This window comes from Lolium perenne, chromosome 3, assembly GCF_019359855.2.
Source record: "Lolium perenne isolate Kyuss_39 chromosome 3, Kyuss_2.0, whole genome shotgun sequence".
Taxonomy (NCBI): Eukaryota; Viridiplantae; Streptophyta; class Magnoliopsida; order Poales; family Poaceae; genus Lolium; species Lolium perenne.
In genome coordinates this window covers 347,791,491-347,806,373 of record NC_067246.2, presented here as the reverse complement: position 1 = coordinate 347,806,373, position 14,883 = coordinate 347,791,491, and the positions used below count along the sequence as shown (strand labels likewise).

Here is a 14,883-nt window from a genome sequence, read left to right as displayed (position 1 = left end):
CAGGGAGCTTAGCTTTATTGGTAAGAAAACTTGTTATCATTTACTTGTTACACTTACTTGTTTCTCATCATGGGAAAGAATAAGGAACCTGCTAAGAAGGATCTTAGGCCCTTCACTACAAGGAAAGGTACGGATTTACTTTCTAGACCACATTTTTCGCCTCAAGCTGCAATTACTCCTGCTACTAAAAATAAAGGTATTGTTCATACTAGTTCTCCATTATCCATTATGTCAAGTAGTAATGAAATAGATTTGTTGGAGGTTGATAAGGATAAAGAAGCTACTCCTGATTTATGCAACTCAATGTCTGATGAAATTATGGAATCTGAGGACTGTGGAAGAAGCTAAGGAATTACTTAATACCATCAGACAAAATCACGATGATTGGCATATCGATGAAGATATTATATATGGAAGAGGTATTCATAAATTATCTAATATAGTTATGGAGGAAGCTTCAAAGTCCCTCAAGGAGAAGGGCATGAAAATTTCTGAGTTGAAGAAACGCTCTGAAGGTGGCTATAAATTTAATACTGATGGACCATGTTTTCCTATTCAAGTACATGCTATAAACTCTGATAATTAAAGGTAATGAAGAGGTATCATTCCCTACTGAAGTTTCTTTTGTTAATGGTTCTACTTATGATAGAGGGAGTGTTGATTACTAATACGAAACCTTGCGCTTGAAAACCACACGGTGGAGTTGAGGACACAAGGCAAGAACTTAATTTTGCAGGTTGCTAGAAGAGGATAGGATCATAGGAAGAATTCAGCTTTTAAGCCAATTCCACGAGAGTTTGATATAAACCCTCGAGTCACCAGGAAAATATGCTTGATACAACACAATGCACTTGGATTCCCAATGAGTTGGTACACACAAAGTTGTTGCCATAAGAGTGCCAAGGAAGAAAAAGAAGAAGGAGGATAAAGTAGAACAAGTGGATGAAGAGGATGATAGGGGATGCACACTTAACCCCAAGAAGATGATAAAGAAGAACAAGTGGAGGAAGAATGGAGTAGCTACCCATCTTCTACTCCCGACAATGGTAACACATAAATTCCCATGAAAAACCCTTCTTATACTATTTCAAGTAATGCTGATCCTTCATTGCCTAGTAGTCCTCCATATGGAACAATTGAATCTAATATATGGGAGGATGAAACTGATATAAAAGAAATAGATGATGCCATTAGATCATTAGATGATTGGTCTTTATGTGGTGATTTTATTCAAAATCATGTGGTTAGGTTTTCTTTTGATGCTTGCAAATACTATGAATAAGGAAGAGATAAGAGCCTCTTTATTAAAAATGCAAGCTACTGATCATTATATGCATTGGACATCACAAAGCTGTTGTTATTTATTTATATATAAAATACCATTGCATAGGAAGAGAGTTTGACTTAACAGTTAATTGTTGTATATTTTGTGGTGTGCTCCTTATGCTCTCATGTACTATTCAGTTTGAGCATACCTTTGTATCATTATAACATGTAAAATAAGTTTATCTATTGTTACCTAATAATTATTTTCTAATTTTAAAGAAAATAAAAGTTGGGATCGATCTTGAGCATGTGTTGCTCATGCCAATGGAACCATTGCAAAGTCTATATCGTTATAACCTTTCATACAAAAAAAGAGTGTTTCTTTTGATGATACTTGCTTCTTGAACAAAATGGTTTCCCAATAATTATTAGAGCTTGCATGTTGGTAGAAACCATTATTTGTTTTAGAGAAGTAACCATTTTATAGGCATTAAAGTGTCATCGAGATGAAACTATTTATTTATTTGATATGAAACATGATATGATGACGATGGAGTAGAGGGCAATAACTAGCAAAACCACAAGCTTGGGGATGCCCACGCATCCCCCTCTTCTTTCAAGTAATTTCATGTAATATCATTGGAAACTCATATTTTAGTTTATCCTCATATTTTCTGTTGTATGTTTGTGGAGACCATGTTTTCATTTATCTTTTTAGTTTATGAACTTCATTCTCTATTATAATAGGGTGTTTAGATTATATCTACATATTCCAAGAATAAACCAAGTTTTACCAGCGATTTTCATGGCGGCGCGTGCATGAAGATTGATTTCGGAGCTGCATGGGCATTTAACTACTAGTGGATTTAGAAACATATTTATGATGGTCGTCACCCTATTTTTGCTCCTTGGCTAGGACCGGGACATATATATTTTCTTCATGATATCGAGACACCGTTTTGCAGTCATATACTTTGTGCAGGACTACCTTTTTGTACAGCAATGAGAAGAATTTTTTCATGTTTTACTTATTTTACATGACAGGTGTAAAATAGTCTCTCTGGGAATATCTCTACATATTGTTTCTAGCGAGAATAGAAAATCTACACATTGTTGAAGTTCGGATATAACATGATCTTATTCTGTTTGAGAGAAACAAAAGAGATAAGTATGTGCATGTAAAGAGAGCACAAGCAGTAGCAAGCTATGCTCGTGCACATGAGATGTGTTTTTGGTTGGATAAGCTGTGCACAACTTTCTCATCTTGGAAGAGTCATGCTTTGTTCGTAGGAGTACCTACGATTTGAACTTTTCTAAATTTGGTTATAGATTTGAAAATCATATTAGTCAAGTAGCCAACTTGCTTATGTTGAGGTTACCGTCGCTATCTTCCAAGTTTGAACTCTGTTGTTAAAATTTTCTATTTCATTGTGGGAAGTCAGTTAGTAAGCAAAGATGTCTAATGGCGGAAGTTCACCGTGACTCCAAGTTTCGAAGACATGAAACTCTAATGGTGAATGTAATCCCATCTTGTATGTTTGGTTTCATATTCTTTGGTGCAACATTCTATATATGGTGAGGTGATTTAGGAATATGGTTACACCATATTCTAGCCCTCCCCCTCTTTTCTCCACCTTTGTACATATGTAACTTGTTTCACCCTTTTTAATGCATTAAGTCAGTAGGGTTTCTCACCCTACTGTCCAAGGTTTCAAAAAAAATCAATCTTAGATATGCCAAATATGCCATGTTTTGTACTCCCTCCGCATCATGAAATTTGTCTGAGATTTCTCTAAAATTGGATGTATTTAGATACTAAATAGTATCTAGAATTGTCATAGTCTCCTGATACTATAACTTAAGTAGAATAAGTGAATAGAAGTTACCGAGTTTATTTTTATTTATGGTTTAGCCATTGGTATGTAGTGTGTTCTTGGTGGAGCATTGAAAATGAGTAACTCCGTCATCTGCCGATGGAAGTTTAAAATGTAGGACCAGAGATCAACTTATCTTTGTTTAAAATGTAGTTAGATTCACGCTCGCGTTAGGCAAAACCGAACATAAGATGAAAGATATCTTGAATGACGTCGAGAGCAAAGATGCATATGACATTCACACATGGAAGCCGGTTCTTCTTAGGATAATATGTGATATTGTTTGCCATGAATAAAATTTACAGTATTTTAATAGGATTCCACAACACCATCATAATAACAAACAACAATAGCAACAATCTAAGGTATACAAGATAGTCATGACTATGCTGATTTGGTCTAGAAGAAAACACACGCCGCCCCTTCCACCTCCGCACCAACCTCACCTCGAGGACACATCCATTAAAAATCTGCATGAACAAAAAAAGGCATTCATCCATCATTACACATTTCGAAAAATTATCAAAAACAACTAATGAACTAGTTAAATTGAGTACGTAGATGCATGCACCAACCAGTCCGTCGAGAGCAGCGAGAGCATCTTCTAGCTCTTCCACCATCGCAATGGTTACGATCCCGATTTTCCTTATCTTGTTCTTCCTCTTACGCATCACCTTAGCAGTGGCCACTTTTCCATACTTGCTGAAGAACTGTTGTAGCTGAAAGCTATCCACTGTGCGTGGTATGTTGCGCACAAACATCCTGAAGTAAGGATTGTAACATGGTGGCTGAGGTCTCTCGATGTAAATATTGCTCCTTGTAGTTGAAGCCATATGCACCTTCTTCTTCATCTTCCACCACTTTCGACCCTCGAGCCTCCCAATTATTTCCTGGTTCAATAAAATCAGGTTTGTCGAAAGGGCGGAATTACTACATTTACATAGTAGGACCGGCTACTCATGATAGATGCATGTGTGGGCAGTATAAATTTAACTTTGGAGGATATAGAGCTTGTAGAAGTTGGATGAATGATTGGGAACCAATATTCCATTGCACATATATACCTCGACTGGAGCAATAGAGGGCCGCGGGAAGAGCCAGGTGCACATATCATCCCATCCTTGAGGAAGTTGTTCCACGAACTTAGCCTTGCCGTTGACCATGTTATACCTAAACACGTAGAACGGTTGATTTGGTATCGCTTCAAGATCTTTGTAGACGAAGTAGGCGCATCCGCCGCTAACAGCATCACCACTGATCCGTGAGGCGTCCACGGCAAAGTTGCTGGGCCACCCTAGGAAGAAGACGCGGTCAGCTAGGCTCCGGCCGTCCTTACTCACCCACCGCATTTTTTCTGGCCCGGCCGCCGCCTCCTCGATCTAGCACGTGCACGGACATCGAGAGCGACTGAACCAGGTTCGGAACACTCGCCGTCCCGCCAAACTCATCCGGGTAATCCGGCCGGGCATAAACGGACACACACAGAAGCTCGCCACGGGACTCCAGAACGTAGTAGCACACGTAGAAGTCGTGGTCAAGCTCGCCGGGCATCAATGGCCTCGGCAATGTCAGCACTTGGACGGCACCAAACTCGACATTCAGCGTGGCGACTGGACCGTCGACGGTGATCAGGATTGTTCCGCGGTGGTACGCGACGCAGAATTCGCACTCCTCGGAGGACTCAAACGTCCTCTTCTCGACCGTCCATATGGCGTCTCCCGGACGCAGAAGCGCCGCCTTGAACTTCACCGTGTCGCCATGGCCGGAGAGGGTGTAGAGAAGGACGGTCCCATCGCTGTAGACCATGCCGTTTGGAGAATCCTCCCACCCGTGCTCCTGCGGGAAGGAAGGCAGGAGAAGGGTCACGGCTCCCGTGAGTGGGTCGCGCAGGCTGGGGCTGGGGCGCTGGGCCAAGTACCAGATGGATGTGCCGTCTTCGCTGGCCACCCAGTTCCTCCGGCCGATCGAGAACGGCGGTCGCGCGCTGTAGCTCGTCCGGGAGAAGACGCATCGCAACCTGACAGAGATCGAGTACATCTTGTCCTGTGCGAGGAGCAATGGCAGCAACGGCTGCCTTGTCGTCGTGGCCGTCGCTGTGTCCCGCCATGGCTTGCAGACGGCGTGGAAGCGGACCAAGTCAGAGGCGGCGTGCAGGCGGCCGAAGATCTCGCGGAGCACGTCATGCGGGAGTTCCGCCCACATCGCGACTTCCATGGCGCGCGGCGCCTGCATGGAGATTGATCTCGGACCTGTATATATACGGAGTATTTAGGAATAATTCAAACGGACTCACATATTGTAGTACGGAACATACTCTGCTTTGTACAAGTAGAAACATACACGTTTTCTATCCGTCCACAAATAAGTGTATACACAGGTTTTCCAAGACAACTTTTTTTGACCGGGGCTACGGGGCTTACGCCAGCCTAAACAATTAAATAACATCAAAACGTATAGGGGATCATTACAAAGGTTTTAGAGGGAAAGAGAGAGGGGTGGGGTTCAAGGCGGGTCAAACCCATTGCACCAATTATTAAGAGAGGAGGAGCGAGAGGGGGTGGTACAACGGTGTGCCCAAAGCCTGACGTCTTCGATGCACCTACGAGTGATCAAAGGGGACTCTTCAACAATGCTGGTGAAAGTCCCGACATTTCTTCTTTTCCAGATACTCCAGGTGATAGCAGTGATGATTGTTGTTTCCTCGTAATTCCCGCATCGCATTGCCCAAAGGTCAGCAAGGCGGGAGGGCCCGCTAGTGTTAAAATCCGGGAAGAAAAAGCTCCAGACTTCCCGGGCGCAGGGACAGAGAAGCAGCATGTGATCTGTATCTTCGTCTTGGGAGCAGGATAGGCAGGCAGCCGTAGTAGAAAGGTGGTGTCGGAACCGGCATTTGTTTGTGGGGAGACGCTTCCTCTAGGCGAGCCAGGCGAAAACTTTGCACTTTAGAGGGGCCGCACTCCTCCAAACCTTTTCTGCAACCTCGTCAATCTGCAGGTGCCTGAAAGAATTGATATAGACACTTTTGTTCGAGAGTTGTTTGTTAGTGAGGCGGTCGCAACGGGAATCCGGGAAGTCGTAGCTTAGAACCACAGAGCTCAGCTCATAAGCAAGGGTGCGAAGGTCAGTTCATTTTCCAAGACAAATTATGAAGTGGAGTAAAAAATGCATTGAAAAGATGCATCTCTTATCTTTAATTATTTCACCTCTAATGAGTTAAGTGCATGTAGAAAACAAGGAGAACATATACTCAATATTATTGAGTTGATTTCCATGTGATGAGAGAGAAGCAATTAAAATATATTAGAAAGATAGGAGTCTCTTTTGTGGACAAAGTTTAGAGCTAGATATCTACTTATTTAAGAACGGAGGGAGTAGTATATATTTAGACGCTTCATCACCATATGATCCATGAATTTACTTTAATATCTTTAGTACTTCTTCCGTCCCACCCAATATGTTGGATGGGTCATTTTGCAAAAATCCCCTTGAGGAAATACAGACAAACCCAGCAGTCACCTTCTTCGCTCGCTTCGTATCGCCTTTCTCGCTCCCTCCACGCTGCTGACAACAGGAAGAATGTAGGAGGAAATAACGACACTTGCATGTTTCCCAACTTAACGGTTACGAGTCGACAGAAAAATGGTGCATCGATCTACATCATTATCCTTAAATTAAGGCCGATAGATAATAATAACCAGGTAACTAATTTGCTTAGCGATCATCTGTATGGTTTCTATATCTTATTAAAAATTATGTGTCCGATCGTTTTCTTGCATGGGAGTGCCGAACAAACAAGCAAGCACATTGTTGGCAAAAAGGATCTCTGCAGCTACACCTGGTGACTTGTTCTGTTGCAATGTCATGACAGGAAACACTCACAAAATTATAAGAAATGATCCGAAACGTAAAGACAACTCGAGTGTGATCAATGACACATTGATCTTACAAACAAAACCATTGCGAAACACGGGGTATTAATATAGCCGGTGAATTGGGGATCTTGCGTATCGTGTGCATGAGCTGGTACAGGTCTTCTTCGCTAATGGAAAAAAGAAGAGCGACAAGGGCAGCCAGCAACAATCAATTGAAATCATTTCCCATAATGAAAGATTGTACCTCTCTGACCCTCTTGAAACTATATGAAGAACTCCAGACCAGGCTTGAAAACGGACACCTATTGCTTCTGCAGACGCTTTGCATCTCTACCAAACCAGGGAGAAATGGAACAAAAGAAGCAACAGAGGGTTTGCTCACTCTTCGCAAGGTTGTGCTTGATCCAACAACAAAACCAATATCTGCTTCCAACAAGCGAATCAAGTCTCCAACCGAGTCGGCTCAAAAAAAAAAAAAACTCCAACAGAGTACCCACTATAAACAGACATATTGATGATGTTGTACTCTCCATGTCACTTTTAATGATTTTGAACTTCTCAACTTAATTTCTCTAGTGAGGACTCTATTTTCATGTTGATTTGACCACTTGAAACAGATCTCTTGAAGGCAAACTTGTTTGAACTTATGTTTAATCCCCCACCTCTCAGGGCCGCTGGGAATGTAGCACCTAACGATGAGTTGCGCCTCTACAGACTGGTTGACAACACATTTCAAGCCCTACTGACTAGATAGCTAAACACGTGTTCTGCCTCGTAAATATTTGTGTTTCAAAACATAGTTTTGACCATGAACATGTCATCCACTTGGCATGCTTTAACACCTAGGTGTTCCAGCAAAAAATAAACAAGGCTGGCCTCATATACTTATCCACATGGGCCATTTATGATTCTACGGGACAAAGAACATATGGAAAAATAGCATCTGCCTACAAGTTAATTGTCACATGGAATTGACACATATATAACACTTGTTCAGCGGAAAATGGAAAGTCACATCTAGATGTGACACAAAAACTTGCGGATATGGAAATCACAACTACCTAAATATGACAAGTTTAGTGAAAATAAAAATAACACCTAGCTACATGTGATAAAAAAAAGTCAGCGGATAGTTTTGGAACATCTCGTAACGTGTGATAGAAAAATTAGTTTATATTAAAGTCACATTTAGCTAGATGTTACAGAATTCCTCATCAAATAGTTTTAACAAAATCTCGCTAGATGTGATAGAAAAAAAACCAAGTGAGATTAGAAGTCACATTTAGCTAGGTGTGACATAATTCAGCATATCGGTTTGTAACTTCCTGCTAGATGCGATAGGAAGAAAAAGTTGATATATAAGTCACATTTAGCTAGGTGTTACATAATTCAGTGGATTGTTTTGTAACATGTCGCTAGATGTGACAGAAAGAAATAGTCGATATATAAGTCACATATAGTAAGATATTATAGAATTCAACAGATATTTTGTCGCATATCGCTAGATGTGACAGAAAGAAACTGTTGATATATAAGTCACATTTAGTTAGATGTTACACAACTTGGCAAACATTTTGTAACTTGATCCTAGATGTGACAGAAAGAAATAGTTGATATATAAGTCATATTTAGCTATGATTTAAAGAATTCGGTGACTATTTTGTAACATGTCGCTAGATGTGACATACAATTCAGCAGAAACAAGATTAAAAGTCACATTTGCCAGATTTGACACAAACAAATGTGTGGGTATGAGTTAAAATATAACTTGATGCGACAAAAAAACCCAATTATGGAGTCACATGTGTGTTGATGTGAATAATATCACCCCACATCCTAATTTACATATAATTTTACATCCTATTATCCATGAACAAATTTCTAGTCTATATGTATAGAACAAAATTATGGAGTAGTTAGAGCAGGAACACAGAAGAAATCTTCCCAAGAAAGAATGCTTCCAGGGTTGGTTTGTCCATACAGTGATCAGGAAGATAGTTCTCCTCAACTGCTTACTCTGTACATCTGCAAAAGAGTTAATATATGGATTAAGTTCCTCACAGCCAGTGAAAGATTTATCTAGAACGCTGAAATATTGAAGTCACAATTATCATGAGAGCAACATAAACAAAACTACAATGGGAACATAACAGCCACAGTCCTCATCTTACATCCATCCATGGAAGTGGGCACGAATATCTTACCTTAACAGTGTTGAGGAGATTTTTAGCTTCCTTGCTAGTGTTGAAGTGGTCACGAACCGGCTGAACAAGCAAAATGGTATTAGGGCCAAGAAAATTTATTTATGAATAAATATGAGACATTCAGATTATATGTATAAGATGTGAACTTGATTGAAACAACCCATAGGTGTTCACACGACAGTTAATTCAAAATTGCATTCATACGACACAAGATTGACAACTCAAAAATAAAAACGGTTTTGCTATGTCTCAGTCAACTGAGATTTTCTTAAGTCTAAGTCACTTACAAAAAAGTACTTGAGTTGCACTTTTCTGTTAAAAAAATGCAATTGTACTTTTCCGCTAGAAATGTGCAACTGGACTGAGTTGCACTTTTCTTTGAGAATCCTAACACGATCGACTAAAAAATGAATAATGAGAGACACAGTAGTGGAATGAACAAAAACAACAAGCAAAAATTATGGCTCCTCAAAGACATCACCACATTATTAAAAACTATGAAAAACAACACCTTCAATATTTCGTTAATCGCTTTGGCCAAAGCAGGTTTAACATCGGTAGGATGCAAAGCACCACTCGCATAATCAGTAATGAGGTCATCCATGCTTAAAAATGTCCTGTTTAAAAGCAATCATTGTTAGATTCCACAAGCAAAAAGTCTTCCATATCGGAGACTGAAAACTCAGTAGTAAACAATTTTCAACAGAAAAATAACTAAATAATTGACAATAGAAACATTTGGTAGTCATAAGAATATTACTTGTTACAGCCATTTTTTTCCTTCCGAACCACCTCGAACCTTTCAAACCAAGGGAAAACGATGTACTTGATGTACTCAAGGCACGGATTACCCTCGACAATGTTGGATGGGCAGAAAGCTTGCTTTATCTTTAAATTTACCTGAGCCTGCAATAAATTTTATTGTGGTACAATATCAGCTTAGAAAAAGAGCCAAACCTAGACAAATAGACGTTCCTCAAAAGTTCCGAATTTACTATCAGCTTGATACAATGATAAATAGCTAAATGCATGTCATCTAAAAGATCTACTGAAAGACAAAGGCAAAACATAGGAAAATAATAAGTACAATAAATACAAACTGAACATTTAAATACTAGAAAGTGCATTTCAAGCCATATCTGAAATAGCCAGACCTAGCATGTAAGTTTAGTGGCTACGGCTTCATTTTCTTGCATGGCATATCCATAACAAAAAATATCCTAGCTGTATAATATCTTTCGATACTCCAACGTGTCCGGATGAGGTTGCATGGACTGATTAGGTCACACAAGCTTTGCAGATAAATAACTATTGTTACCGAAGAGAAAATATTATGAGAACCTCGTCATCTTCCATAAAGATAGCCGATGATGGATCACTCTTTGACATCTTCTCCTGACCTTCTTTGAACCCAGGGAGCATATCTGTCATTCACGTTAAGGAACAACTATTTTGTACAACCTGGCAATGAACCACTATTCAGCAGTTCAAACACCATAACCATTGAGACATATATCAACGATAATAAGAACAAACATTAACAGCACAACCGTGGCAAATAAGGAATTAAGGATACGATGCGACAAGATAATTGGTTTGTGCTTCCTTTTTATGTCATCGCAATATTCCCTTGCTAACATGTTAACCTTCCTTTGATCCATGCCCAACTGGCATATGTCAGCCTACACAAGGAGACAGTTCAGAGAGACTTAGTTACATTATGAAGTGAAGTAAAAAATATATCCATAACCTGATCTACATTATGGAGATAATTCAAAGATGTTGGCAATATAAAGATACTAACCTTCAGGAAGAATATATCAGCACACTGCATGCAAGGGTAGAATATCTGTGCAGCAGTCAATTCCTCGTTGTCAGCACGGCCCATGATCGTACAACACCTGTGCAGTAAGGGAAATAAGATAATTAATTAATCTATGTTCGAATTTGAGGTTTGGAAGTAGAAGAATCATTTGAATACATGTGCAATTCAAATGGCATACCTCCTCGTTATTCTCTTGACCTTATTTCTCCTGGCAATGTCCATCACAAGTGTCCAGTATTCATCTGCACGCTTGTTGATTTCTTCTGAAGACCATAAGAATTCAACACCATCGAGATTCATACCAGCTGCTTTCCATATTTCAATCATGTAGCGTCCGACTGTCTGGATTTTTTCTAGGTCGCCACCCATCTTGTTGTTTAGCTGAGCAAACCAGTCTGCTATCCAGATTTTCACCTTGCATCCTGCTCTGATCATCTTGTTAACGTTGATTGTCTTCACAATACCCTGTGAATACAGTACACGAGAATGTCTATCATTATAATCATCAAGTCCTGGTAATTAAGGTCTTACGATCTGAAACAATTTGCTCATACAGATGCCGGGGGAAGGCTGAACCTGGGCGATGTGCATGCGGCCGGAGGGCTCGAACCCGTCGTAGCAGATGGGGAAGGCTTTTTCCTTGTTCTGCAGCAGCAGCCTGAGCTCGTCGGTCTGAATGCACTCCTCGCCGATGCTCATCAGCAGGGCGAACCGCTCGTCCTCGGCTTTGGCAGAAGAGGAGGCGTCGGGAGCAAGGGAAGGGTCCACTGACGCGGCGGCGGCGACCTCGGCGGCCGTGGAGGCGCCGGGAGCCGGGGAAAGATCCATGGATGCGACGGGTCAGAACGTGGAAAGTTGAAGGAGGATATAGCTAGGGTTTTAGCTGGCTGAGAACGACATCGTAAAAGATCTCGTTTGACAGTGTATTAGGCGACGTTCAGGAGCAGCAACAAATTAAACGTGGCCCTCTCACGTTTGCGGGCTCTTTTTTTTGCGATTTGCGGGCTTTTCTTCCGTGGAAAGGAAAAATAGAAAAATAACAAATATACTCAGTTACTCATAGCATCTCCAACAGGCGCCATATCAGCCGCGCGCTATATTAACCGCCGATATGCTTGTTTAGAAATAGTCACTGCTTTTAATGATAACAATGAGCTTTGGAGTCCATATGCGGCAATATTGGCAGACTGTCTTTTTCAAGCACAATCCATTACCAGAGTTACTGTAAGGCATAGCTCCAGGGAAGCCAATCAAGTGGCTCACTCGCTAGCTAAGCATTGCTATTCTAATAATTTGTGCTGTAATTGGGACGATGATCCCCCTAGTTTTCTTTTGGATAGGCTTTCGCATGATGTAAAAATCATTTGATTTCATGGCAGCAAGTTTCTTACGCACTCTTTTCCTCACCAGGGTACCTACGGGGACTAGGAGGTTTTTAATGAGGCGGCTTGCTGACCTAATATATGGTGTTTCAAAAAAAAACGCTGATATGCAGTGCCGGAGTCAGAAAACTCCGAATTTTTTTTGGATGCGGGCCGTTTTGCACTATCTGAGCACTATACTTTGGGCTCCGGCTGCAGCGCGCAGCATCACTCCACCCATGCGCGAAGAAAACCCGCCAAGAAACTCCCCCGCGCGTCGCCACCCCACTGCCAAATCTCGCCTCCGCGCGGCTGCTGGCGCAATTCCAGCAATAGACACGACCTCCGGCACCACTCCGACCCCTCCATACTCCATTCCACCTACCGCCTCCGTCGTGGCGCCGCCCCATGCGCCAAACCCTAGCGGTGGCGCCGACGCCGGAACACCGCGACCCGGGCCCTCTTCGTCCCACCGCGCCCGACGCTGCACACAAGCGCCGCCGCCGCTGCGCAGGCCTCCAGCGAGGTGTGACGCCCCGGAACCGGTACCATGAGGATTCCAGCAATCCCGCCAAAATCCGCACGATATCGATTCTGAGACGCCCTCCGACATGACGTGCGCGACGAATCACACACGTGACGCCAGAGGAATTAACACGAGCGGTAACATTACAACATGATTACAATAGAGCCCACAAGAAACATATGTTACAACAACGACTCCAACGAGTCAAGATACAAATATACAATACAAAGATCCAAATCATACAGAAGATCGAATACATCCGAGTACGGACAAGATACAAATTGGACTAAGAGTCCTGAAGATAAACAGTGGCGTCCATAACCCTGCCCAGGCCAAGCCGGAAGGGTAACCTTGCTAACGTCATCATCTCGTACCTATCAAAGTCGGGCCATCGGTTGCCGACAAGAGGGAGGAAGCAGAAGAGAAAGGGAAAAGGCGAGAGTAAGTACCAAGGAACGAACTCCGACACGTACTTAGCGAGACTAGAAATGGCTATGCTCGCCGGGCGAGTATAAATATATATCGCCTGGGGCTATATGGTAGGTTTAGCGGCAGCAAAACTATAACCAATAGAGACACGCTACAACATCCGTCTAATCAGAGAAGGTAAGAGAGCGCATAAGGTAACAGGTAAAATACTACACAAACATAACCCAGCCGATTACACATATCCCCTTCAACAATTGCGGAGAGGCAATGTAAAAGGCACTCAACGGTGGACAAGTTTTATTAGGTATCGGTTGAAGTAATGCTATATTACTACGCAAGTTATTAACAGATTATTAACAACAAGTATAAGGTGTAAGTTGTTCTATGATCAAGCTATACAATTCCAAGTCGTCCATAACCGCGGACACGGGTTATCGATAAGATGTACACCCTGCAGGGGTTGCCCAAATGTGACCATACGCATGCTCGAACCACTTACGACAGGTGGATGTCTCACAACAAGACCGTTCCCAGTTCAACAAGAAAGTCTAGGGGGGCCACCCGACTAAGCTACCCGTGACGAAGCCCGGCCGTACTCCGAGACGGACTCAGGGGTTGCGTCGGCGGCTAGGCGTGCAAACCACACGCTTCGCTAAACGTCCCGCGGGGTACAGTACAGAATATAAACACCCGAAGGCAACAGGAAGTAAACACCCGAAGGCAACAATATATAAACATGCATGCGCCAAATACAACCAAGGTTGTGGCCCCCTTTTCAACTAACTTGAGAAAAGGTAATGGGTGAGGGGGGGTCCCGATAATCGTCCCCACGCATGGGTAGAGCGCTCAATCTCGGAACAGATAACAAGAACTCGGGTCCTAGGGGACATTAGCAAGTCAAAGTTCCGATGCTTTCGCAAAGGGGCTCACAGAGGCTTACAATTTTAGTTGTTAACAAATAAGAAAAGCATGTGTATCTCCAACAACTGATATAGCATGTGATAACCTCCCAACGACCCAACCTATCCCGATAACAGATCGAGATAAACAACAGAGCCTAAACACGCCTACGACTCGCAAGGCTCAAACATCAAGCCACGGCTATGGTTAAGGATGGTGCATATAGGATTGTATGGTAAACAAGTGGAATAGGACACGTGACTCGACACAGAATCGCAACATAAGGGTAGCAGTGCGAGGGAGAGAGTAAAATAGGTGAAGAGAGAGGGCTCGCCTGTGGAAAGCTGCAGAAGAACTTGTCGGAGAACTCGTCGTATCTCACATCAACACTTCGTGATCCTATCCGGGAGGAAGCAAATGCTGGACAACGAATGGATGCAAGTCTTAATACTACGGAAGAAGAACCAGCATGATCAAGATGGTATGCATGACATGGCAAACATGATGCGGCGATGCAACTTATATCCAATTTAAACGGAATTGGAATTCCGGCAAACAATTATTAGGTTCGAGTTGTTTATCTACCCCGCAAATTAAATGTTGATTAACATGGCAACACATGGCAT

General features: G+C 42.1%; 2 protein-coding genes across 2 annotated transcripts; both read right to left on the bottom strand.

Moving 5' to 3' along the window:
* Positions 1–3,229: 3,229 nt before the first annotated feature.
* On the bottom strand, positions 3,230–5,342 carry LOC139838330 (F-box protein At2g17036-like). Its single transcript, XM_071827740.1, has 5 exons — positions 4,572–5,342; positions 4,205–4,519; positions 3,716–4,030; positions 3,582–3,610; positions 3,230–3,233 (listed from the first exon to the last, which is right to left on the bottom strand). The coding sequence occupies exons 1-5, from the start codon at positions 5,340–5,342 to the stop codon at positions 3,230–3,232; spliced, it is 1,434 nt and encodes a 477-aa protein (XP_071683841.1).
* Positions 5,343–8,764: 3,422 nt separating this feature from the next.
* LOC127339006 (tyrosine--tRNA ligase 1, cytoplasmic-like) lies at positions 8,765–12,019 on the bottom strand. Its single transcript, XM_051364920.2, has 9 exons — positions 11,618–12,019; positions 11,220–11,506; positions 11,021–11,117; positions 10,793–10,898; positions 10,558–10,640; positions 9,977–10,122; positions 9,728–9,833; positions 9,217–9,276; positions 8,765–9,037 (listed from the first exon to the last, which is right to left on the bottom strand). Exons 1-9 carry the CDS (start codon positions 11,867–11,869, stop codon positions 9,017–9,019), a joined length of 1,158 nt encoding a protein of 385 aa, XP_051220880.1. The 5' UTR covers positions 11,870–12,019; the 3' UTR covers positions 8,765–9,016.
* Between the last annotated feature and the right edge of the window lie 2,864 nt (positions 12,020–14,883).